The 24696-nt window shown below is 43.0% G+C and overlaps 1 protein-coding gene across 10 annotated transcripts in view; it reads left to right on the plus strand.

The window, feature by feature from the left end:
- The window catches only part of BEND7 (BEN domain containing 7), a 79011-nt gene that overhangs the window by 18095 nt on the left and 36220 nt on the right, over positions 1 to 24696 (plus strand). For all 10 annotated transcript variants that reach the window (XM_059404297.1, XM_059404296.1, XM_059404292.1 and 7 more), the window contains 3 exons: positions 8225 to 8527; positions 11155 to 11277; positions 14917 to 15182. In XM_059404297.1, coding sequence (XP_059260280.1) covers positions 8236 to 8527; positions 11155 to 11277; positions 14917 to 15182 — 681 coding nt within the window. In that variant the 5' untranslated portion in view covers positions 8225 to 8235. The remainder of the gene's footprint in view (positions 1 to 8224; positions 8528 to 11154; positions 11278 to 14916; positions 15183 to 24696) is intronic.

Raw genomic sequence — 24696 nt, forward strand, 5'->3', positions numbered from 1 at the left:
CTCCGCCTTCAGCTCAGGTCATGATCTCAAGGTCCTTGGATTGAGCCCCACATCGGGCTCTCTGCTCGGCAGGGGGCCTGCTTCTCCCTTCTCTCTGCCTACTTGTGATCTCTCTCTCTGTCAAATAAATAAATAAAAATTAAAAAAAAAAAAAAAAGAAAGAAAGAAAGTCGCTGGGGGCATTCAAAAGCCTGACTTAAAAAGCCAAGTCCTTTGCCTTCTGTAACAGCCCAGCGTCTCCTCCTGCTGACCAGTCCAATTTAACAGGAACCTGCACTTGATGGGTAGAGAGCAGAGTATAATACTGGCATTTATTTTTTAAGGTGAAATATGAAGACTCAAAGAAAATTATTCCCTAGTCCCTTTTTAGGACTTTGCGTCCAAACTTCTTCTATGTGTTTATTCTCCTTTGTAGGTGTTCTTTGAGGGACACATTTGAGAAGCAGTATGACAGCCCATTTTCTATAGCTGTCCAGTTGATTTTATTTATTTATTGAAAAGTAGTTGATGTACAACGTATGGTAGCTTCAGGTGTACGGCAGACAGACAATTCTGTACATTACCCGGTGCTTCCCGTAGACACCAGACAACATGATTACAATATTATTGACTAGATTCCTGATGCTATACTTTTCATCCCCTTGTCTTACTGTACAACTGGACTTTTCTCCCTCTTAATCCCCTTCATCTATTTTGCTCATCCTCCTATTCTCTCCTCTCTGGCGACCCCCAGTTCTCTGTGCCTTAAGAGTATGTTTCAGTTTTGTTTGGATGTTTTTGCTTTTTAGATTCCACAGATAAGTGAAATCCTATGGTATCTATCTGTCTCTGTCTGATTTATTTCACTTCACACGACACCCTCTGGGTCCATCCATGTTGTTGCCAATGGCAAGATCTCATTCTTTTCTTACAGCTCAGTACTAATGCTGTTGGCCCCTTTTGAATCACTAGGCTTTGCTTCATTTCCTGGTCTGTCTTTGCTCTTTGGGCCCTAAAGAGTCGTCTCAAGTTCTTTTTGCTTTGAAGGCCTATTTTCCAGCTCGGATCCATGGCATCCTCTCCTGATACCTGTCCTGGCTTCATATGCCTTCAATAAAAAGAGCTCCAGCCTCCCACCCTGGCTTCAGGTGGCTTATCCTGGGTGAGCCTTCCATTCATTAGAAGAGAGGCATCGTGTTTTTAAAATTATCTGTACATTCAAGTGTCTGCCCTGCTGGACTGCGCACCCTCACAGTGAGCCACTGGAGCTTATATCTCTTTTCTTTTCCTTTTTTTAGTCCCACAGTATCTCATATTTAGTAGTAGTACAGTAAATATTTATTGAATGGATGAATGAACCTGTTATTCCCTAAATAGATTTGAAAGGATCTTAGTTGCCCTTTAAATGAAAATGCCATGTATATACTGAGCTGCTTAATTATTTGCACTTCTACCTTTCAGTTTAACTGGGTCCCCGCACATGTGCCAACGCACACGCGGCTGAGATACTCCTTACCAGAGTGTTTGATTCAACCAAGCAAATGATTCTGGAGATACTCTTTGCCTCCTTCCGTCTCAGTGGCATTTAGACTCCGTGGTGTGGTGCCCACAGAGTTCCTGAATGCGCTCCAGGGACTGATGCAGGAATATGCATTCTGGCATGTTCTCTTTAGCAGGCTTTACTCTGCTTTATTTATTGGGGTCCCGCTTAAGATTGCATTAGAGGAAAGGGCTCACTTGGAAACGATTGCTCTGTAAATTCATGCTTTTCAGACCATTTTTGCTGAGGTAGAATCCCAGTCTTGCCTGTGCTTTGTCAACACGGCTCTCAGCCCTGAGGGTGGCCAGGTGGAAACTTGATAGCCTGTGTGTGTGAGGATGGGCTTGGAACGAGGATGTGGACCTCAGGCCTCCCCACAGCACAGCGTCGGCTTCCCTTTCCTCTGCTCTGAGACTGTTTGTTGAGATTGGTGCTCAAGAAAGCTGTAGCGTTGGCCAGAAGCACCCTATCCCCTTCTCCTGCTCTCTCTCAGTGCTGTCATTTGAGCTGCTGTGGGGGAGTCTCTTCTACACCGGGGCCCTGTACTGCTTCTACTAGTGCTTGAGAAGACATAGTTGGACTGTTTAGTATAAATCCGGTCCTCCTAGTGCTTCTTACTGATGTACTCAACTTCTTTATCTTTTAACACTTCGTTACCTGAAAAACACAAGAAGCTTTAAAGCATCCTTTCTTTCTCTCTTTTTTTTTTAAAAGTATATTCAGTATTGTGCAACCACCACCTCTGTCCGTTTCCTGAACTTCTTCATCATCCCAAACACAAAAGCATTCTTGTCCCTCCTTCTGCACATGTTCTCTGCTGCATCTCTGCTGCACGGTTGGTGTTTATGGGCTGGAAGGATCAGCTCTTGAAGACCAGATATGCCCAGCCTCCTGCCTAGAAGCTCCAGTGCAATCCATTTCTCCTTTGGTGATAAAGAACAACGTTCTACCCATAACAGCCCATAGTATAGTCGAAGATGAGTCACTGGAAAAACGTTTATTTCTCAGTGAAACACCCAACTCCAGTAACCTGTCCTTGTCCCTTTAACCTTTCCTGTTAACTTTTCATGACATCCTAAAGACTCCCAATGACCTCTTTAAAATAGTACAAAACTGGACATGGCAGTATAATGAAGGTCGACCAGTGCCAAATATGGTGGAATGGTCCCTCGGTTCTTTAGGATTCTGTCAGTCCTCCTGTTGAGGCGTGGTACCAAGGGTGGCGCTTCCGTGGTGGACTTCTTGTTGGTGGCAGGAGGGAGGGAGGGCTTGGCAGATGACTCACTTCTGACCAAGGTGACTGTTGCTTGCCCAGGGGTCAGAAGCCCAGGAGGAATGAGGTGACCCACTTTGCCAGCTTGGAAACAGATGAGCTTGTGGCTCTTCTCCTGTGGACATGGGGGTTTCACGCTCTCTGCATGCTAGATTGATAGGAAATGTGGCGTCTCTGTATAAGGTGCCCTTCCATCCCCTGAGTTGTTAGTGAACCCCAGGGGCTTACTCGGCCCAGAGGGCTGGCTACTACTGGTAGTGGCAGTAGCAACTATTAAGAGGATGGCTCTGGAGTCCACTTCATGCCCCAGCCATGAATGCGGTTGCATTCCCAGTTGCCTGCTTATTGTCGGAATTTTCTTTGTCAGAACTATCATTATAACCTCACTCCACAGCAACCTTTTTTCCCTAATTCCCAGTAGAAATCATGGTGTCTCTTTCATGGGTTCTTGTCCTTCACCACCCCCACTGTCCCCATGTCCAGCCCATCACCAGGTCTGTCTGATGAAGCTTCTTCAGGGTCTCTCTCCAGCCGCAGCCCCTCCAGTCCTGACACAGACTCTCAGGTCCTTCACCGAGCCATCAGCAAGGACACTGTAACTAACTGGTTTTCTTTCACCACACCGCATTCTCCATAGTTTTACCAGAATTATTTTTCTATGGGATAGACCTGATTATTTACTGTCCTTCTATTGAAAGAGATATGAATCTAAAATTACCCAGAGTAATAACCTAGTATCTCCCGTGTAAAATTATTCTTCCTTCGCCTGGCATGTATGGCCCTTAATGGGATGACCTTGCTCTACAGTTCAACTTCATCACCTCTCCTTCCCCTTAGAGAGCTTGAACTCCTGGCACACAGAACCGCCGTTGAGGAAGAAGGGGAAAGGGGACAGCTCTGGGGCATCTGCTCAGACAAGAGTAAGCTTTCTCCTGGGGCCGGAAGTGTGATGTTTTGGGGAGCCACCATCTCCAGCCCCAAAGGGAGGGGCTTCAGGGAAAGCAGGACCATCAGGGAAGGTCTTTAGCTTTAGCAGGAAGAAAATCATTGGCAAATAGTAGGGTAGTTCGCTGGTTTAAGTCCTGCGGCACGAGGTCCACAATGTTAGAGGTCAACGGGCCAGGAAAAATCAGGACCATTTTTCAGAACAACCGATCAATATAAAGCATTCTGGGTAAAAAATGTCAAGAGATTTGGAGAGGGGCTATCTTTTAATTTGTGCCAGATGATCTTTACATCTCTGAGGCCCAGAAAGTGCTTGATAAATGTTTGTTGAACAATTTATTTCTGTGACTTTTTTCACTTCACTCTATGAGTATAGTGTTTGCTTATAATGTTAATATTACATTTAATTCTACTGGATTCATTCTGGTTTCAAAAAGCCATTTCTTTCATTCACTTAGGAAAATTTTATGGACTACATACCATGCATCTACATGAGAACATTTGTAGGGCAAAGATAGGATAACTGTTCTTTGTGAATCTTCATAGTAAGACATTTAGAGGTAGACACCGGGTGGCTCAGTGGGTTAAGCATCTGCCTTCGGCTCAGGTCATGATCCCAGGGTCCTGGGATCGAGCCCTGCATCGGGCTCTCTCCTCAGTGGGGAGCCTGCTTCGCCCTCCCTCTCTCTGCCTGCCTCTCTGCCTTCTTGTGATCTCTGTCTGTCAAATAAATAAAAATCTTAAAAAAAAATAAACTTCATTTTTAAAAAAAGATGTTTACACATAATCTCTTACTATATATTTGTATGTTACCAGCTTTTTCTTTTATCATCCCAGACCATGATGATTTGTGTAGCAAATCCTTCTCTCCTGGCCAACTTAAGAGAGATCATGTATGATCTCTGTGTTGCAAGACTTTGTATGTATTATTATGCAGACCCATCATATGTAGGATTATTATTATGATATACCTGTATGTTGTTTATGCAAAGAAAGTGATCTGGTAGAGTCTGGAAATTTAGCCCAAGATGGAATTCATTCTGCAATTTTTTTAAAGACCTTGTCCAAACTCTCAAAAGGATTTTAGTTGAGGTTGTTATACCTTTTAGTAAAATTTCTTTTTGTCTTTCCTAAAAAGATTCAGCCCCTTGGAGTTGAGTGTAAGTAAAGACATAGATTTGGAAAGAAATGAAGAAAGTGTGCACGTTTCCTTATAGAATCATGCTTGCGGAGCTTCCTTTTCCTGGCATTAAACATGGCGAAGAAGCTGACCGATCCCAACTGGAAAGACAAGTAAAGTCAACTAATGCTTCCCATCTCAATCTCTTACATACTTTTCACCATTTCGTTTTAAGTCAAAGAACCTGTGCCCTCTCAGCCTGCCTGCTGCGTTCGGCACCCACTCCATCCCAGTTTATGTCCGTTTACTCGGATGGTTTGATCTCTGGCTCTCGTTTCTGACCCTCGCTCCATCTTCCCCCGTGGGGAAGGTTCTCCGCTCTCTCTGCCAAAGACCGCCATCGCCCGTAGGTGTAGCAGGACTCCAGGACATCTTCTTCAGGTGGGATTTTCAGGGCTACTCCCTGCTTCTCTGGCCAAAGGAAGGACAGTTCAGTTACCCCGACGACATGTGCACACATCCATCTGGTTGTCCTCTAGGGACGCCCAGGCTGTCTCTTCTGAGGAGCTTTCTGAGCTCAGCCTTCCTCCGCCTTCCCCGCTGACTTTCCCCTCATTGACTGCAGCAGGTCGCTGTCTTCTGTCCTTTGAGATCCTCTGCAGGCAGATAAACTGTGAGCTGTCCTCCTTCCCAGCACTGTGTCTTCCTCCTTGGGCCCCACCGGGTCCTGATTTGTTGTCATTTGGTGGGTTTTTGTTGTGACTTCAGAAGAAATGTTTCTAAACATTGCTGAGATGGCCCCTAACCAGAGGCTCCCTGCATACTCTCATCTCCTCTTGCAGACTCAACTTGTAGGGCTGGGTTCTGACCCTCCCCACAAACACAGAAAGCATATGAAACTCAAGTGGCCTGTTCATTCATTCTGGTAATTTTCAGAACTAAGAAACTCAGATTGTGACAAAGCACATTGGCTTTTAGCATGTCCCAAATCCGGTAGCTTTCTTTCTCTCCGTCTGAGGACAGCCCTCTATCGTCGAGCTCGATCTCCAAAGCAGAGGTGGAAGCTCTGAAGAGAGAGCATCCCTTTAGCTCGATGTGTCAGGGTTCGTGCAGAGAAGCAGGTTGGCACCAACCGGAGGAGCAGGCAGAAGGCGGCCGAGTGGGCACAGCTCCTGCCAGGGTGCCAGGAGGGGGGGCGTGGCAGCCACCAGCCGTGCCCGCGGAAATCAGCCGGTGCGCGGCCTCCCGTATTGAGAAGATGGAGGAGAAAAACCCCGCAGGAAAGCAGCTTCTTGCCCAGACTGTGCTGGTCACCAGCCAGGAAAGTATGTGTTTGGGTGCTGAAACTAACACCACGTTTGTGTGCAGCTTTCCTTCGGAATTCCTCCCCGAGCTCTTCCAGACACACCCTGTGCCGGAGATATCCTGAGGAGGTCGTAAATTTTGCTGGCTCTGCATTATTTAAATCGTGCTTAGTCATTCATTCTCCTAAGATCTGGCATATCACTTACTGTTTCTGTGTTGTCCTTTTCGCAGGTGTTCGAGGTAAAAATAGTTTCATCACAAATGAAAATATTTCTCCCCTCAAGCAGACACCAACACATAACGATATTGTAAAGTTGGAAATCTGTGCCATTTGTGTTCACCCATGTTAGGTAGTAAAGGCAGAATTAATACTTTTATTACCTTTTTAAAAATTGGAGATACTTATCTCAAAGCAGTATATAAAATTTCCTTATATTCAATAATATATCCATATATTAATTAGCTAAATATCTAGCTAGGCAACACAAAATACCTAGATTCATTATACAGTTACCAATTCTACAAAGAAATCTGGCTTATATGATGCTAAGTGCATTAAAATATCATTATAGTAAATGTGCTGTATTTATCTGCCAGAGCTGTGCTTTTCCTGATAGATACTTTCTATAGATCTTTTGTTTTCAGCATAGTTTAAATTTCAAGCATTTAATGGAGTGACCGTGTGAGACTTTTATTTTAACTCCCAGATATGGGCGTGGGGTGCAGAAATCCTGGCATAAGACTTCCACTTTAACACCCAGGGGAAAAAATCCACTTCTCTCAATCTTTGGGAGGACACCAGGTGATGCCCACGGTAAAAAGACAGGAGGTCCAAAACAACTCCTCATAGCATCTTCTAATGTTATTATATACGGAAACAATTTTATACCTAATATTAGACTTTAAGTAGTATTTATTGTACCCCCAGTGCAATCTAGAGATACCTTAGTTCAAAAACAAAATCCCTTTAGGGAAAAAGAATCTTAAAGCCATTGTAAAAGTTCTGGAGATCCGTTGCACAACAATGCAAATATCATTAACTGAACTACACACTTAAAAATGGTTAAGATGGTGAGGTGCCTAGTGGCTCAATTGGTTAAGCCTCTGACTCTTGATTTTGGTTCAGGTCATGATCTCAGAGTGGTGAGATCGAGCCTCTCATTGGGCTCCCTGCTCAATGGAGAGTCTGCTTCAAGAGTCTCTCCCTCTGCCCCTCCCCCCACTTGCTCGAGGGTGTGTGTGGATACACGTGCTCTCTCTCTCTCAAATAAATCTTTTTAAAAAAAATGATTAAGATGGTAAATTTTATGTTGTGTGTTTTTTAACCGTAATTGGGGGGAAAAAGTGAAGACACATAGTTACAAAGTGGATGGCAGTAGATTTGGTCTGGGTAGGTCCAGGAAGGCATAGTTGCAGGGACGTCTCCCCGTGTGAGTCAAGGCTGGAGAAAGACAAAACCCTCTCCTCCATTGCCTTGGATATCTCTCTGCTCCTACACTGTCATTTCTGAAGGTGATGCCTCTAGCAACAGCATCATACTGGGGTGTCTCCTGTGCCGACAGCCTATTCTCCGAAAGCTCTCTGTCCCAACCCATGCCACATATTCTTCCTGGTACTTGCACCTGCCGGCCCGGTGGGTGAGCGGGCTGGCTGGCTTCCACATCCAACCCAAGTGAATGTCTGCGGCAGAGCCAAGCCCGGGCTTTCAGTCCTATTGTCCCATCGTGGGTCTTTTGCCTCAGCTCATTTTTCTTATGACACCCTCCCTCAGAGGGAATTTAAGATGTGTTCCAGAGGAAACCTGCTCAGGAAAAGTTATTTTATCCTAAGAGAACTTAGCCAGAAAGAAAATTAAAATGAGATGCACCAGGAATATGATGGGTTGCTTGAGACCATAACCAGTTTTCTTGCCTTTAATTTTTATAGATTACTTAAGTTTCTGAAAGCTTGCTTCTGAACTCAGGAATCGTTCCCATTTCCAAAGAAGGGGTGTGTTTTTTGGCAGTGGATTATTTTTTCTTCTGCTCATGCACAGTGATCTCTTTGGCCCTGTTTCCATTAGGAGATGAAAGCATGGAAATTAAAAAACAAATCACAGGAATGAGAAGATTACTGAATGATAGCACTGGGAGGATCTATCAACGTGTAGGCAAAGAAGGAGAAAAATTAAAAGAAGAACCCCAGGATTTGGATGCAGTCTGGCCTCCACGTTTGAACTCCTCTGCTGAGGCCCCACAGAGCCTCCACCCTCCTTCACGTGGTGCATGGAATGAGTTACCACCCCCCAGTGGGCAGTTCTCAGGGCAGTATGGCACCCGCTCTAGAACCTTCCAGAGTCAGCCCCACACCACTGGGAGCTCCAACGGTATGGTCATTATCAGACATTGAGAATGCTTGTGGGGGTAAGGGGTGTGTCTGAATGTGTTTTATTTCTACATGTTTAGCATGGTTTTGAGTTCAGTACATTAAATCCTTCCCTAGTCACCTGCCTTGACTGAGTAACGCAAAGGGTATAAAAAACCAGATTGAGAAGCAAGACTGAGGCTCTATGTTAGAAGTAAGGATTTCTTAGTAGAGATTTCAGCCCTTTAAAAAGTGAAAGCTATTACTTGCCAACATGCAGATACTTTTATCACAAGAGACTGAACATTAGGGCAGAAGGAGCTCCCCTTTGTCATCAAAGGGACCTTCCAGTCATATGTATATTATGATTACATCCTATTCTTTTTTGTTTTTTGCTTTTCTTTGTGAGCACAAGACTTGTGGTGAAAGGAAGGGGACACATATCCCAACATCCTAGTGACACCTTCGCTTTTATGGCACGTTCCAGCAACAGCAGCAGGTGACCCTTGTTGTGGGGCAGGCTTCATTGGGGCTGAAAATTATCCCTTTAGAATAAAATTCCCTTAATTTAAATTCCTAATTGTTCAGAAAGAAATTAAATGGCATTTTTTTTCCCCCAGAGCTTAAAGAAATTGAAAATTTTTTTGGATGTGTTAACTTTCCATTCAGTAACCTTGGATGTTAGTTGTCCCATAAATTATATATGGATGTGCAGATCTCTAGTTTTCAGAAAGAGAACAAGAAAAAGCAAGACTGCATTTTTCATTTTCCTTGAAAAGTTAAGGGTTTCCTTTTTCCATTCATTATTTCTTCAAGAAGAAAACTGTTTTGATTATTTTTTAACACAATTTGCAGTAACCAGTTCAGAGGCATGAAAAGCCATCCCGAGGCGCAGCTGATGAGACAGGAGGGACCCCAAGAGACGTACGGGGAGTCTTCTCTTTCTCTCAATATTGCATAAGCCAGATCACATTCACGTGCTGGCATGCTTCCAAGTTAAGGGGACATGGCTCTTCAAAGACTCCTCCATAAAAATAAGAAGTCAGTTCTCTTTAAAATTAGAAAATGATTTATAACAAGCTGGAAAGGGTTGATTTGGTCCTCTAAAAATGATAAAGACAGTACTTAGCATAGTGACTAGGAATATTCTATAAGACCCTCCTAATTTGACTGCCATGGAAGAAATGGTAAGAGAAATAGGACACCCTTAGGTGTGTATGAAGTTAGTTCACCCAACATCAATAAGTTGTGTGTAAAGAGTGTTCTGTTTTACAGCATACGACAAGGATGGTGGATTTACTTGGAGAAATGTTATTAATGTTAAAAGTTACAAACATAAATCCCCCCCATATTGGTTTGAAAACAGATTTTTTGTGTTTATTGTTTGCTTATTTTCAGTAGACATTCATCATCTATAACTGACTACCTCGAATTTCATTGAAATTGTTTGCAGTTTTTAAAGTTATAACATTTCTGTTTGCTACAACTTTGAGTGTAAATAATTACGGTACCCCAAGCCTTAAGTTGTCCGTACGTGAAGTTTTTTGTAGTATCCTCAAATAATGCATACCGTAGAATTAAAATTGCATTTAATGTATAATAAAAGATACTCTTAGATCCAATCCTTCGAACTTTCCCATTGCGCCTAGGGACAACCTAAGTAACTGCAGCACATTTCCAGTTCCCAGTGGTCGGGCTGGATACAGGCTCTAGAGGGAGTGCTGCAGAAAGAGGGATTTTCCAAATGTTCCCCTGTATCCATCCCAAGGACAAGGGGACAACCTCTGTTTACTTTAATAGGACAGTTTTATTAAGGAAAAGATACTAAATTGAAACAGAGATAAAGAGGCTAAAGTGATGGAAATGTAAAACATGGGGATGGAGAAAAGATGTATGAGGATCTCCTTCATTAAGGTGGAGGAAAGGGAACACACCCCCGGCCCGGAATCCACTGAGTCTGAATACAGCCTCCCATGTACATTGTGCTCCCCCCGCTCTTCCCCGCCCCGATGTCCCACCCCCCAGAGAGTGTTCTAAAAGTTTTAATGTGTTGACAGTTCTTAATTTAGGGAAATACTAGAAAAACTATATATTTTTTTAAAGATTTTATTTCTTTATTTGACAGAGAGAGATACAGCAAGAAAGGGAACACAAACAGGGGGAGTGAAGAGGGAGAAGCAGGCTTCCCGCCAAACAGGGAGCCTGATGTGGGGCTCGATCCCAGGACCCTGGATCATGACCTGAGCTGAAGGCAGACACTTAATGACTAAGCCACCCGGGTGCCCCGAAAAACTGTTTTTTTTTTTTAATAGTTAGACAGATTTCACTTTTAACGTGAGATTTTAGAACAGGTGTGTCCCAGGTTTTTCTGGAAGGCCGTTCTTTTCAGAACTCATATTTTTGTACAATGGAGTGTGTGTTTCTAGTGAATTTTTACAGTGCTGTCCCCTGAGATGCACCGGTGTGGCACTAGGGAGGCCTGCTGTGAGCGAGCGGGGGCCTCCGACATTCAGGTGGTAACCGTTATTAGGTCCATATCCCTTGGGCACTGTCTCATACTACTGTCAAGATACCTTCCTCCCCCTCCCCACCCCTTTGTAATTTTGTTGTTGATGCTTGGAGTGGGCCATTCTCTTCTCTGATGCTTAGGAGAACTTCCGGCCATGAATTCGTCCGTTGGATCAAACTGCTGTACTTGCAATTGCCAGTCGACGTTGCAGGCCATCCTCCAAGAACTCAGGACCATGCGGAAATTAATGCAAATTCAAGCAGGTATCGAGACCAGGCCGGGGAGGAGGCTTGTGACGCCTTAGGCCTCTTGGGCTGGGACGGTTATTGTGCTCTTCGTACCTGGTTCTTCCCACCTTGCTGTCCGCTGTGCTTTTTTGTTTCCTCAGCTTTTACTCCAACACGTTTTTCCCATAGCAACTCTAACAGGTTTCTCATCGCTGATACTACTTCTCACACGCTGGTGCACACGTGCTCCTCATAGTTTACTCCCTCATCTCCAAGGCCTTGACACGTGTCAGTTAACTGAGTTTTGAAAACAGTCATAAGTGAAGGTGGGCATAGTTCTTCAGCTCACTTTCCCTGTGTGAGTCAGCAAGGAAGTTCACCTCAGAACAAAAGCATGGCTGACTTCTCTTACCTCCTGAGGTGCTCCATTTGGGGGCTGCGTGTGCGTCGGCAACTCCCACGCCTGTCCCCCTCCCTTGTGGGGTGCAGCGCGACAGAGGGGAAGCCGCGCACTGTCATACAGGGGCTGGAGGGCACTCTCGGGGCGCGGGCTGTCCTGGAAGAGACATTCACGAGCATAAGCACATGAGGTGTTGCCTCTTAGGCCCTGCTTCTGACTTGTCTCCCTAATATTCAGCATATAGAAGCCCAAAGACACTGGGCGTCCTGTCTTCCTTAGTTACACGATGCGTCTTCTGTTCTCACTCTTGTTAGTCAAGTGGAGGGGTGGAAGAGCCATGAGTCTGCAGGCTGGGGTCAGGGTCCTTGCTCTCCTCATGAAGCTGTGTGACTTCTCTGCTCTCACATTTATCCTCTGGAGCAGGAACGTTAATCTCTAACTCGCAGGACGGTTTTCAAAATAGGATGAGTTAGTAAACGTAAATGAAGTCTGTAAAGCATGATACAGGCAGCAGCTATTTCATTAGTGTTGTACTAAAGACCAGGAGCGGGTTCACCACAGCGGCTGTGGTGTTTAATCTCCATCAGTGGTGGGGGGCGGGATACAACTTTCTGGTCACAGGTCCAGAAAATACTAAGTCATTTCATTAAGGCCTCCTCTGGTGAGGGAAGACTGGTCCCTGAGCAGGATACAGTCATATACGGTCAGCCTTCCCATCCCTGCACTGGAAAGAGATTCAGGAAGGTCGTCCTTCCAAAACCGTACTTGGCACCATTTGGTGAATTCTAGTAAAATTATAATATTCAGTGATGTGGTTTTGATATAAAAAGCTTAATACTTAGACACGCTCATCACCCAAGAGCACAGGAAAGGAAAGTGAGCAAAAGGGCCCCTGAGAAGCAACATCTAATTGTTTGTGCTGAATTTGGTTTTAGCCCGAGGAAGGAATAAACATTTTGGTCAGGCCAGTAGGCGTTCACTCATCTTGTTCCAACACAACAACCCATGTTCTTATTGACCTGGCAAAAGTTAACATCTCTTAAATGAGGAATACAGAAAGTTTACTTCATGATGTACAGGTTCTTTTCTCGGAGGAAGAGTTTGGTAGCACTTAAAAAAATATGCATATGAAATTCTAATGATTTATTTTGTTACTTAAGCTCCTTACTACCGAAATGGCAAACTACAAATTGCAACCATTTAAATCCTTGACTGAAGCCCTTTTGGAATCTATTAAGTAAATGCCACTTTGTCACCGTGTTTTCTTTTCTGAACCTTTGCAGATTAGGCTGGTAAAGATTCCAGAGCTCATAGGAAAGCAGAAAGGATAAACTGAAAAAATTACTCTTCTTTAATTTCCTTAAACTTAAGAATCTGTGTTGTGTGGGTAGATTGACTTAAGGCTTATTGCCTGTAACATGTAGATTTAAATTATATTTAGAAAGTTTTACCTTTGCTTGAGGGAGAAGACAAGGAATACGATAAAATGATAAGATCTGGAAGCAACCGAGGACAACTGTGTCTAGACTTGCCAACGGAGGAGAAAAACTCAGATAGTCCCTGTGTTCTTTAAAGCCAAAGCATTTTCACTTCTACTTTAGAATAGCGAGACTTGGAGAGGTGTGAGTCCTAGACCACTGAGAGCTGATTCCCTTGTCCGCTTGACTTTGGGTGTGGAGACCTGGCCTTCGGTCAAAGTCCAGAAAAGAGACAAGAGTTCTTCTCTCGGGCTTGTACACTGGAATTACCGGCAGAGCTTTAAAAAAAATCTAAGTGCCCGGGTGTCACCCCTGCAAATTCCAATTCAGTTAGTCTGGGGTAAGGCTGAGGCACGGACTTTTTTTTTTTTTTTTTTTAAAGGCTCCCGGGTGATTCTAATGTGCAGTCAAGGTCAAGCTCCAATGAACAAGACTAATTACTGCACAGGTGGCTAAAAACTGTTTCAGTGCTCCTATGAAGTGCAAGTAGTTGGTTTCTTTCTTTCTTTCTTTCTTTTTTTAAAGTAATCTCTGTACTCAACGTGGGGCTCAAATTTACAACCCCAAGATCAAGTTTGCCCACTCTTCCAGCTGAGCCAGCCAGGCTCTCCAAGTAGTTCATTTCTAATACTTGTAAATTTCTTGCCAGTCTAGAGATGCAAATACCAAGTTCAAAGTATAAATACCCTTTATTTGCAAACTGATAGGAGATGATCCATATTTATGTGCATTTAAAGATCTTTGGTTTTCATTTGGCTTCTTTCTATAAAAAAGCAGGCATATCCTCTGATCATATTTAGTAAGCCATATTGATACATGAAGATTTAAATAATGATGCCGTATTTTTCTCTAACACTTTCCATCAGAATATTTCTAAATGGTTAACAAACATGATTTGCCAAAGAGCGTCTGTGAAAACTGTACTTAGTATCCTTGGTTTCCTTAAGTGTAGATCCAGTACTGGTACTTGGCCTTTGTTCGGTGCTTTCGTCTTTGGAACTCCCTCTTGTTTCTGGATTTTACCGGTCTTCTTTTTTTTTTTTTTTTTTTTTATTTATTTATTTATTTATTTATTTTTTTACCGGTCTTCTTGACTTGCGCAGAACTATGTCATTCCTATCTTTTAGCTACCTAAAACCAAGGTATGGAGGGCAGCCTGGGCAGAATTCAGTAGTGAGTGTAAGGCTGTGGAGATAGCTGATGTGTGGACAGTATGGGTTTGTGCGGAAGCAGTAACTGTCCCTGAGAAATGACCAGCAGGCTTTGACCACATATGGAGTAGTCATTCCAGACTCGTTCTTTAGTACATGGTCACCATTGCTCAGTCTTAGTCAGTTTTGGTGTCTGTAGGTTGCTAGCAGTTGATCATTTTATCCTCAAAGGACAATTAGAACATTCCTGAGTTTGGCTTACCAGGAAGCACGGACAGCTACACCTGAAGTTAAGTTCTGGGTTCCCATTTATATAAAAATGTCCTGCGACTTGTGAGATCAGGCTCAGGTATTTTCCTATGGCTCATCAACCCTCTCTTCCCCGGAGCCCAGCTGCAGCAGTCAGTGTCATCATTTACCAGCGTGGGGGACAGAGTTTTCTCTGGGTTACTCTCCTGCGTGTACAACTCGACAATGCTCCAGAGACCACCTTTGGTGACCTACAGGTCCCACGGGAGATTGCCTTTGGTCTGCTTCCTTGACTGAACCCTGTTTCAGTCTCAGCTTGTGGAACATGTAGATGGGTGATAATTTCTCCTAAGTTAGACTCAGGTGCCTGTACCCTATTTTTGTTCATTCTCCACAGTTGGAACCCAAAACAGACAACAACCCCCAATTTCCCTTATATGCTCCCAGCGAACTGCTGTCTCACGCAAGAGAAATAAAAAGAAAAAAGTGCCCCCAAAGACCGTTGAACCTCTGACCGTGAGGCAGAAGCCTGGCGTGTTAGAAATGGAGAAGAAGACAGCGGGGGCCTCCGAGCAGCCTGGCCCCCAGGCTGCCGAGCCCCCCTCTGCCGGGGAGAACCGCGTGCTGGGATTCGGCATTGTCCTGGAGTCGCCTGCCTCAGATGTAAGTCTATGTTCTCTCGCGGCTGACACTAAGCTGACGTCACTTGCAGGAATTTTGTAGCATTGTACACTTTCTCCGTAGCTGGTTCCTCGCAAGAACACTAAAGAAACTTGCAAAAGATATGTGGGAAAGAGGAAAGGAAGACTATCAATAATTTCCTTGCCTAGAATTTTCTCTTCCCCAAATCTTCTACTTTCTCTATTTGAACCTGCCTCCAGCATTTATCCCTGCACGGAGGCTGATGGAGTAAATAATCAGCTACTAATTTCTTGAACAGTTTTAATTCTGATGTGGCCGTTTTCAATTTCCTCATCGTAGAGAGCTAAAGGAACATAATTAAATCCTTTGTAAATGGGCATAAATGAACAGAGCCTTACAGATAAGGTCACACCTTTCTAGAAACACAAACTAATAATAAAGAAAAAGAGCAGTAGTGCTAATTCTATTTTACAGATGCAAGCCACACTGCTAATTAGGTCGCAGTGCCATGCCATTTACTCTGTGTAATGATAGGTTAACGCTCTGCAAAGGTTTTTCTATTTTAATATCCTAGCTAGAAAGTTGGTGCAGTCCCAGATGTTGGATGACATCTAAGATATCCATCCGACCAGCCATTTTATAGCCCTATGATCATAAACTCATGTCTTTAAGAATATGCATCTTTGCAACTGCACACGCTTTTCACAACATCTTTATCTAAGTACATGGATGCGAGCCCCATCTTGTTGGGGGAGTTCTTAAAATAAACAAGAATGAGTGATCTATTATTATCAGTTTGCATAGGATGAGAATCCTGCTGAGAACACCCACAAGCCTATATGGGATTGGAGTTCAGCCCTACCTTTTAAACTTTAAATAAAAAATAATTGCTATTTAAAAAAAAAAAGTGTTCCCTTTGAAATTGCAGTTTGCTAGTATGTATCCACATTGGGTCTTTACTAAAGGGAGGTGACATTCTTAGACTAGAAAGTCATTTGAACTTTTGCCCAGTCCTTAGTGTGAAAGGGTTTTCTTGTTTTTGTTTTTGTTTTTTATCTTTGAACGCATGCTAAAATTATGAAACAGGTCTTATCAACTCAAAACTAAACTTCAAAAAAAATCACTAATGTTGATAATGTTCTACCCCAGGCCAGTCAGCTGATTTGATTATATCATATGCTTACTGCAACTAAGGCCCCGGTTTCAAAACACAGATAGATCACATATTTGGAAACAGAGGTGAATTATTCCATGACACAAAGTACATTCCATCTTAAGCAGTTTTCGTAAAACTTTTATATTTTTCTTGAACATTCCAAGAGTTCTTTTCTGATAGACACTAATGTATCAGGAGCCATCATTCGAATGGTGTAACCCATCTCCTAAATGGGTCACTTCCATGCTAATAACTGAACTTCCTCCTTTCTTTATTTTTAAGCTCCAAATATACTTCAGAGGTAAATTGAGGAAGATCTGATAAAAGTCTTATGTACACTAATAAAACAATAGAATTTTACCAATATCAGCATAATTTTGTTTATATGCCAAATAAAAACAAATTGCCTTTTATTCATAATTATTTTTGCTAACAAGAGCTGTTAAATTAAACAAAGCACATTCAGAATTGTCCATGAAAACTCAGTTAGATGCTGATTATCTTTGAATGAAGAATAACATGCTTCTAAAGGCAAAAAATATATAGAGATAATTATCTTTACATTATCCAGCTGATATACCATCCGATTCATCTGTTCAGCAGAAACTATACCGGCGCCAAGAGCTCTGTGCAATGAATCCCATCAATGGGTGAGGCAGTTCTGTCCACAGATGGTGTTCACTGGCATTAATGAGCCAGCTTCCACAGTCGCTGGGCAGGGCAGGTATGGGGGGCAGGGGAGGGTGTGTGAATTGACTCCCTTAGTGGACAGAATCATCAGTGCAAAGGCATCTAGATTTAGGTGCCCTTCTGTTCTTTATTATTTCTTAGCCATGGTCCTTTTAAATCTGGTGGAAATCCAGAGGAGAAAATAGGAAATACATAGTGATCTTGTAGGAATTGTTCGATAGAGTGAATATGAGAAAATGAAATATAATTGGATTATATATAAGTGGATGGGAATTTGTGGATTTGAAGATGGCCCCTAGGAAGTACCCAGCAATGGGAGGATTAGGTCCAAAGCTGTAGGATTGGGCAAGTGGCCCAAGACTGCTGGAACAGCTGTCTGACCAGCACTGGTAGTGGATGATGATACAAAGGTAGTATGGGGCCAGGTAGTGAAAGCCCTACTATGCCATGCCGATACCCTCGACCTTCATCTTGTGGACACTAGGGAGCCATTGCAAGTTTCAAGTAGAGGAATGATCACACCTGTGTGTTAAGAGTGGAGAGTGGCACTGCCTTGTAGATGAGAGGGAGATGGAGAAAAGATAGTAGAGACCAAGAGACCAGGAAGAAGACAGAGTCAGTCAGGTCTGGGAAGGTCTACATGAGCAGTGAGCCTGCAGAAAGAGAAAGGAGCCATTTAGGAAGTGCACAGAGGCCTTGGTGGCTCGGTCGAAAACAACCCCCACATTTCTCTTTTGGATAACCAGGTGAGGCCCTCGGTTAACTGAGATGTAGGGGAAGCAAGGGCAGAAGCGGGCCTTCAGCTCCAGATGGGAAGCACAAGTAAGTTTGTATCGCAAAAAGGTTCTTGGGTCTTTAGGACGGTGGCAGGAAGATTAGAGCTAGAAGCAACAAGAAAAAGACATGTAAAACTTGTGCTTTCACGGCATTGTTAGGTGTAAAAATTCACATTAATTTTTTTTTCATTCACAGTGTAAGAAGTCCTCTGTTTTGCACCGTGACTTTTAGGGTCACCCCAATACAGATTTGTCTAGGGGCCGTGCAGGGCCTTTCAGGGAGACTGCCCGTCATCTGAGCCACAATGGTTACCCCTACTCAGATATGTAAAAACACTGTGCTCTCACCAAAGCCAACAGCACTGACCCGCCGAGTGTTGTAAACATTAAATGATAGAGAGCATGTGCGACTGCCCTCCTGCAGGGCCTGGCACATAAAAGGTACTCAATAAATGTGACTTAGTCTGCAAACAACAAAGCAGCTGCATTTGCATGAAGCACAATATACAAAATAAACTTTGGAAACTTTAGATCTAGGGTTCAGCTTTAATTAGAAACCTCTCTTCACCTTAACTCCCATTTCTTCATTCTCTCCTCGTTACCCCTAACCCCTTCCCTGGGCTCCAGCGTAATTTTTTTTTTTAAGATTTTTTTTTTTTTTTTTTTTTTTTGAGAGAGCGAATAAGCACTCGTGCATGCATGGGAGTGTGGGGAGGGGCACAGGGAGAGGGAGGAGAGAGAGAGCACAGGCAGCAGGGGCAGAGGGAGAAGGGGAGAGAGAATCTCAAGCAGACCCCCTACCGAATATGGAGCCCAATGTAGGGCTCGATCTCAAAACCCTGAGATCATGATCTGAGCTGCGATCAAGAGTCAGATGGTCAACCGCCTGAGCCCCCCAGGTGCTCCCAAGATAATTCTCTTTTATAGAACTTTTTATACTGGTCTGTAATTATTTACATGATTTCCCTTCTTTCTAGGAAGGAATGCCAGTTTCTCCAGAGCAGGGGCTATATGATAATAATAGTATTTGTGTGCCCACCTTGGCTCAATAATTTTAAATCGCTTTCATCCCCGCTCTCTGAGGTGTCATTACTGTCCTCGTAGATCAGGACACAGTGGCATAAAGGGCTTATGTAGCCTACTCAGGGTCCCGGCCAGAAAGGTTGAGCTGGTTCTCACACTCAGGTCTACAGTCGCCCTTAATCACTGAGTGACACACTTGGGCATCTGTTCTAGCTCTGTTTCTGTATGTGACCCTCACTCAGTAACTGGTCACAGGACGATCGTTGTGTGAGGAGAACAGAAAGGTGGGATCAAGGCAGTTCTGTTTACTTGGAAGGTTCTAGGAGAGAAGCGAATGGTGAAATCTGAAATCAGGCTGCCTTTGTGAGAAGCTCAGCCAGGGAGCCCTTGCTTCAGTTTTCTCTCCATAAAATGGGAATAATAGGAATGCTGACCTCCTCGAACTGGCCTGCCGGAAGAGTTACATGAAGTCATCTATGTGAAGCACTTTGAATAGTTCCTGGTATTATTTAAACACTCAATAAATATTGGTTCTTTTTTGAACCGTAGCAGTCCTAGCTGAGTATATTATAGGGACAGATCTAAATATTTGTTAAATAAACTGAAGTGTACATGTAAATGAATAATATACACGAATAAATAGTGATTATAAAAATAGAGTGGCCAGAAATGTTTCTACTTTGGGGAAGAAATATTTGACCCATTTTAAATTAGCACATTAAATAAAATTCAAGTTCCACAGATGCCAAACCAGGAGCCCCAAACCCAAACCATGCCAAACCAAGAGCCCAAAACCCAAAACCGAATTTCAAATTTAAATACTATATATATATATATATATATATATATATGTATATATACATATACATATATTTATATATATATTCTTTCCCTTCAGTCCTTTAGGTTTTGAGAGTTTCGACCTGCCTGAAGAACACCAGATTGCATATATATATATATATGTAGTGTACATATATATGTAGTATATCATAAACATATATATGATAATTTTTAATTATCATATATATGTTTATGATAATTTTTAATAGTAGAGCACTTTTTTCTCTTTATTGGAATTATTGTGAATACTTTCCAGTAAACCTAGATTATACAAATTTAAAAGGTATCAGAAGATAAATGTATGGCTACTCATTAACTGAAGATAATTTCATTAATGTTTATACTAAGTCATTCTTCCAAAAATAAATAATTTAAAATGTATTGCTGCTCTCAACAGAAGTAACTTCTGAAATCAGAATCTGGCTTCTTAACACCTTCTTAGCCCAATAAATATGTCACCCACTGGGAACTAGTAAAGCCAATCAGTCAAGCAGGTGACTGTTACTCACTGACACACTGCACTTCAGGCAGCATATGCTTAAGTAAGGATGTTCCAGTGCCGACTGTTCGGGTTCAAATCGTGCCTTTGCCCCTAATTAGCTGGATAATCTTGAACCAGTTATCTGACCTCTCCAAGCCTTAGTTTTTGCATTTGCAAACTGGGAATAATAAAATACTCACTTCGCGGGGTGAGAATAAAAGTTAGAAAAATCCACTTCACGTGGGTTAGCCTAGGGCTTGGAATATGGAGGAACAAGTAAATGTTAATGACATCTCCATTTTCCGGGGCATACCTCAGTGAAAGAAACAGCCCTTGACCTGCAAGGAGTATAGGAGGAAAACAAAGAAGCAAGAGGAACGGTGTAATACAATGGAAGGTCTAGTTGTGGCAGTCAGAAGATGGCAGAGGAGCCTTCAAGAGCAGAACTGGCCCTCTGTCTGGAAGGTCAAGGACAGGCTCTCTGAGGAGCAGGTGCACTGGAGTTGAAGAAGCAAGAGGGCCGTAGCTAACATCTTACATCTTCAACATTTGGGTTCAAATATCTTTAGCATAAGTCAAGCCATAGTGCTTCGAGTCATTAATTTACCACCTGAGGAAGAAAAAAGACAAAAACATCTCTAAAAGACGTTAGAGTGTCTCATTATGCAAGTGCACGGAGAAATTTCAAGGGGCCAAGTTGTATTGTGTTTTCTGAAGTTAAATGCTTAGTTCTACCAAAAGTTTGTCAAACACAAAAGTCTGTAAAGGCTTAGCCCTTTAATGACTTCTTGTCATTTTCATCCAGTTCAACCTTACATGTACGCTAGTATATAGTTGAGCTAGAACTTTTGCCCGAGCATTTTTTACCTACTGCCGAGCATTCACCTTACAATCGAGTCTTGCTATAGTTCATCCAAGGTGGAGACTCTGCCCCTTCGACACTGAGGCTCCTAGCTCTCAGCCAGACCGGCTGCGGCAGCCCAGCCTTGTGATCTGGTGTATTCTCATGGCTACCCAGCTTCCTGGCCATCATGATGACGTTGCATTTAATAAACAGTAATAGTGGTTCCTGCTTCACCTACCTGGAGCAGACCCGAGTTAGAGGAAATGATTTCAGTTTTTCCAGATCACATCTGTGAGCAACCGAACCAGATAACATTTTTGAGCAAAATAAAATCCACTGTGAGGGGCTCTTGTGGTTTTTAAAAAATGCCTTTTCATAAACTAAAGCTCATTTGCCTAGAAATACATCTAATACTGCAAAATAAATACGAAATGAGAGTAAAGGACCATTGTATATGGAAGTCCTACGAGCAGAAAGACTAAATTCATATTCTTTACACAATCTTAAAAATTCTGTTATGGGTTTTCAGCCCCCAAATCAGTCTTATTCCCCAGAATCCAGCCTCTTCATTCATGGTTTGTTTGAGTTTTTTTCTTGAGCCCCTTTCAGAACCCCTTTTCTGAAGCTCAACTAGCTAGCCAGCAGAGTATACCAACTACTGTGTGTAATTTACTAGCTGGCAATTGAAAACCTGAGGTTAATGTACGGTGTGAATATTCACACAGCTGTTTTTTACTCCTTTAACCATGGACCACATTTAGCTATTTACATGTTATACTATAATCCAACATTGATAATACCTTCTGGAAAATAGCCTCTATCAGAATTGTTCCTTCTGTGATTCACTGATATGATCTCTTTAAAATTGCTTTACAAGTGTTTCTTTGGATTGTACAAGGGAATCACATGATACCCTCACTCACAGAGACTGAGGGGGAAATCTTTTAATTTACCTGGTTAGGGGAATCCTCCACCCATACTAGATCCTGCCCTCAACTTCTACTAAGCAAAGGAAGGCCTCAACTGAAGTGCAAGGAGAAACAGGAGAGTTAATGCCACCAGGCCTGAGTCCATGAATATTTTTAAGGGTCATTATAACTACAAGTGGTTTCTGCCTCCAGATTTCCCGGTAGAGGACCTCCCACCACAAGATAAAGAAAATTCAACCTCTGATATGCTCTGGTCCTAAGTAGCTGCAGTTCCCAAAATGGGCAAGACATCCATGAAAACCCAAATTTATAGCACAAATTCAGACTCTTAACTCTTAAGATGAGGACTCTAAGTGTCGTAAATTCCACCCCAACCCCACACTTTGGATGTCCTCCTTTAAATCTCAAACTACCTCAGTAAACAACAGAATCTGTCAGTTAGTGTATTAGAGACCTGTCTTTGCTTGAATAGCGGAGAGTGATGCTGTCAAAGAAAGTCTAGTTTGTAAAATGATGCTCATTTGGAATAGTGTGGTTTCTATCACAGCCATCCTTAGTAAGCAAAGAGAGCTCGTTTAAGCCAGCAGCAGTAAGCAAAAAGAGGCGATCCAACGATACAACTGGAGTTTTAACCTGTTTTTAAACATGCGTGCAGAGTTACAGCTCATCACATGGTAGTCCACGGTAATTTTATTTATAAAATGAAGTGAAATTTCGAGATTTGTTTTCTTCATGTCTCAGAAAATAAAGCGACCCTCTTTTTTGGAGTTTGTTGCTTTGTGGCCCTTGTACACATGGCATTGGCGCCCCTTTCAAGGAGCTACAAGAACCTGCATAAGAGGAAGGGCTGGAGAGCAGGAAGGGGCCAAACATGAGCAACCTCTGCTCTTGCTGCCACTGCTATGGCCATAAGTCAGAAAGCTTACCCCTCTGTACGCGGCTCTTAACTGGGCAAGTTCACGTGTCTTGATCTGGTAAGAACACTTCAAAATAACAATCTTTGTCCGCCAGTAGAAAGTGGACTAGGAAGCACTGCCAGCTTCTGCATTAGGACAGCGTCTCGGAAGTCAACATGCTGTATGATCCCATAGGGAGTCTCCTGGCTCCACAGAAACCTCCAGATACCCAGTTTTAGGAGTCGCAGCAAATGCTAGAAACAGCAACTGCATCTCTGTCTTCTAAATGCTGCTGTAAGACCCTCATAAAATGCCATCCCGGCCCCTCCCCAACCCCGCTCACTCCTCACCCACCAAATGCTTCCTAACGCCCTGAACCTCTCTTGTGGCATTTATCACCTTGTACTTTATATGACAGATATTTATGCATGTATCTCATCTGGGGATCCCAACCCGAAATCCCCTGCACGTGGAGCTACACACACAATAAATACGTATTGACTCAGTTCAGTGCCCTCCAAGCAGTCTGCGCCTCGAGCGAGCACTTGAGCTGCCCCGGGGAAGACCGTCCGCTCAGCCATGGCATGGCAGGCTCTCAAATATACTCCCTTTGCATGGGGCCAAAAGGTCTCTAAATCAATACAATTTTTGAATGAATGAATTTTGAATGAATTCTTACATAGTGTTTTGTTTATTCTGACAAATACCTATTGGGCAGTAACAGGGCATTTGGCTCTCTGAGCATAAAAGAACGCCTATTCTTATGAGAAACACAAACTCCCAACCAAAGAAATGCAGTGTGGAAAGTGTGCTGGAAACATAGTTGCTAGAAAAGACGGAGTCTGTGAAGAAAGGAGGGGCTCAGTTTTGCCTGATGGCTAGATTAGGTCCACAGTCCTCAAACCAGGGTCAAGTCCTGCCGGGTGGGTCCTGGGCAGCTTCTGGGAGTCTGGGGTCAGGTGGCTGAGTGTGAAGCAGCCGGTTGATAGTATCAGAATTCAACGGGGTGTACGAACCAGAGTGACTGGTGTCTTCCCCTTTTGACTCCTGAACCTTTAAAAGCTTCTATACCCCCTTAGTCCCCCATATAGCTATATGCAGCTGCTTCTGTAAAGTAAATTAGGATTCCTTTTTTTAATGGCTTCTAAATGATATAGGAGCACTTAGCAAAAATCTAAGATCAATTGATTTGGAATAAAGTCTGAATGCAGCCATTGATAGGCATAGCAAAATTCTGGTTATGAATAAAACTTCATCTTAGATGATGATGGTAAAACTCCTCTCCATCTAATATTCCCACATCGACTCATTCGACAAACATGCATGGAGAACCCGGTATGGGACAGGAGTCAGAGTCACAGCCTCTGGCTCCCAGCAACGCCCCTACACTACCAGCTGCAGTACCCCAAACTCAGCAAACAGTCTGAAAGCACTCTTTGCATAACGATGTTTACCAAGCATCCAGGGACCACAAGTTGAAAGCCAAAGTGAAGCAGAGAAATGAGATGTCGTGGATAATCCAGTCGAGAATAGCATTTGGCAAGGGCAGGGCCTAAACTTTCCCCATCATCTGAATCACTGCCCTCTTTACGCTGACCATAGTGTGCTAGGCATTTTTGAGAAGCACTAGGACAAATAAAACTAATAATTCCTACTCACCAGGAGAAGAACAAATCCCAGATCCTCTTGTTTCCAATATGGTTTTAAAAATCTAAAGTAGGACCAGATTTTCAAAGTGTTAAGTATAATGATCCAAGAATCAGCTTTTATAATACATCTTACTTACGTGAGATTTTCTTCCTTTTTCCTAATGAACATTTACCAATTGCATTTCTTCGTATTAAGGTCATTATTTGAGGAGCACCTGGGTGGCTCAGTGGGTTAGACCTCTGCCCTCAGG

Source organism: Mustela nigripes, chromosome 6, assembly GCF_022355385.1.
Source record: "Mustela nigripes isolate SB6536 chromosome 6, MUSNIG.SB6536, whole genome shotgun sequence".
In the NCBI taxonomy this organism is placed as follows: Eukaryota; Metazoa; Chordata; class Mammalia; order Carnivora; family Mustelidae; genus Mustela; species Mustela nigripes.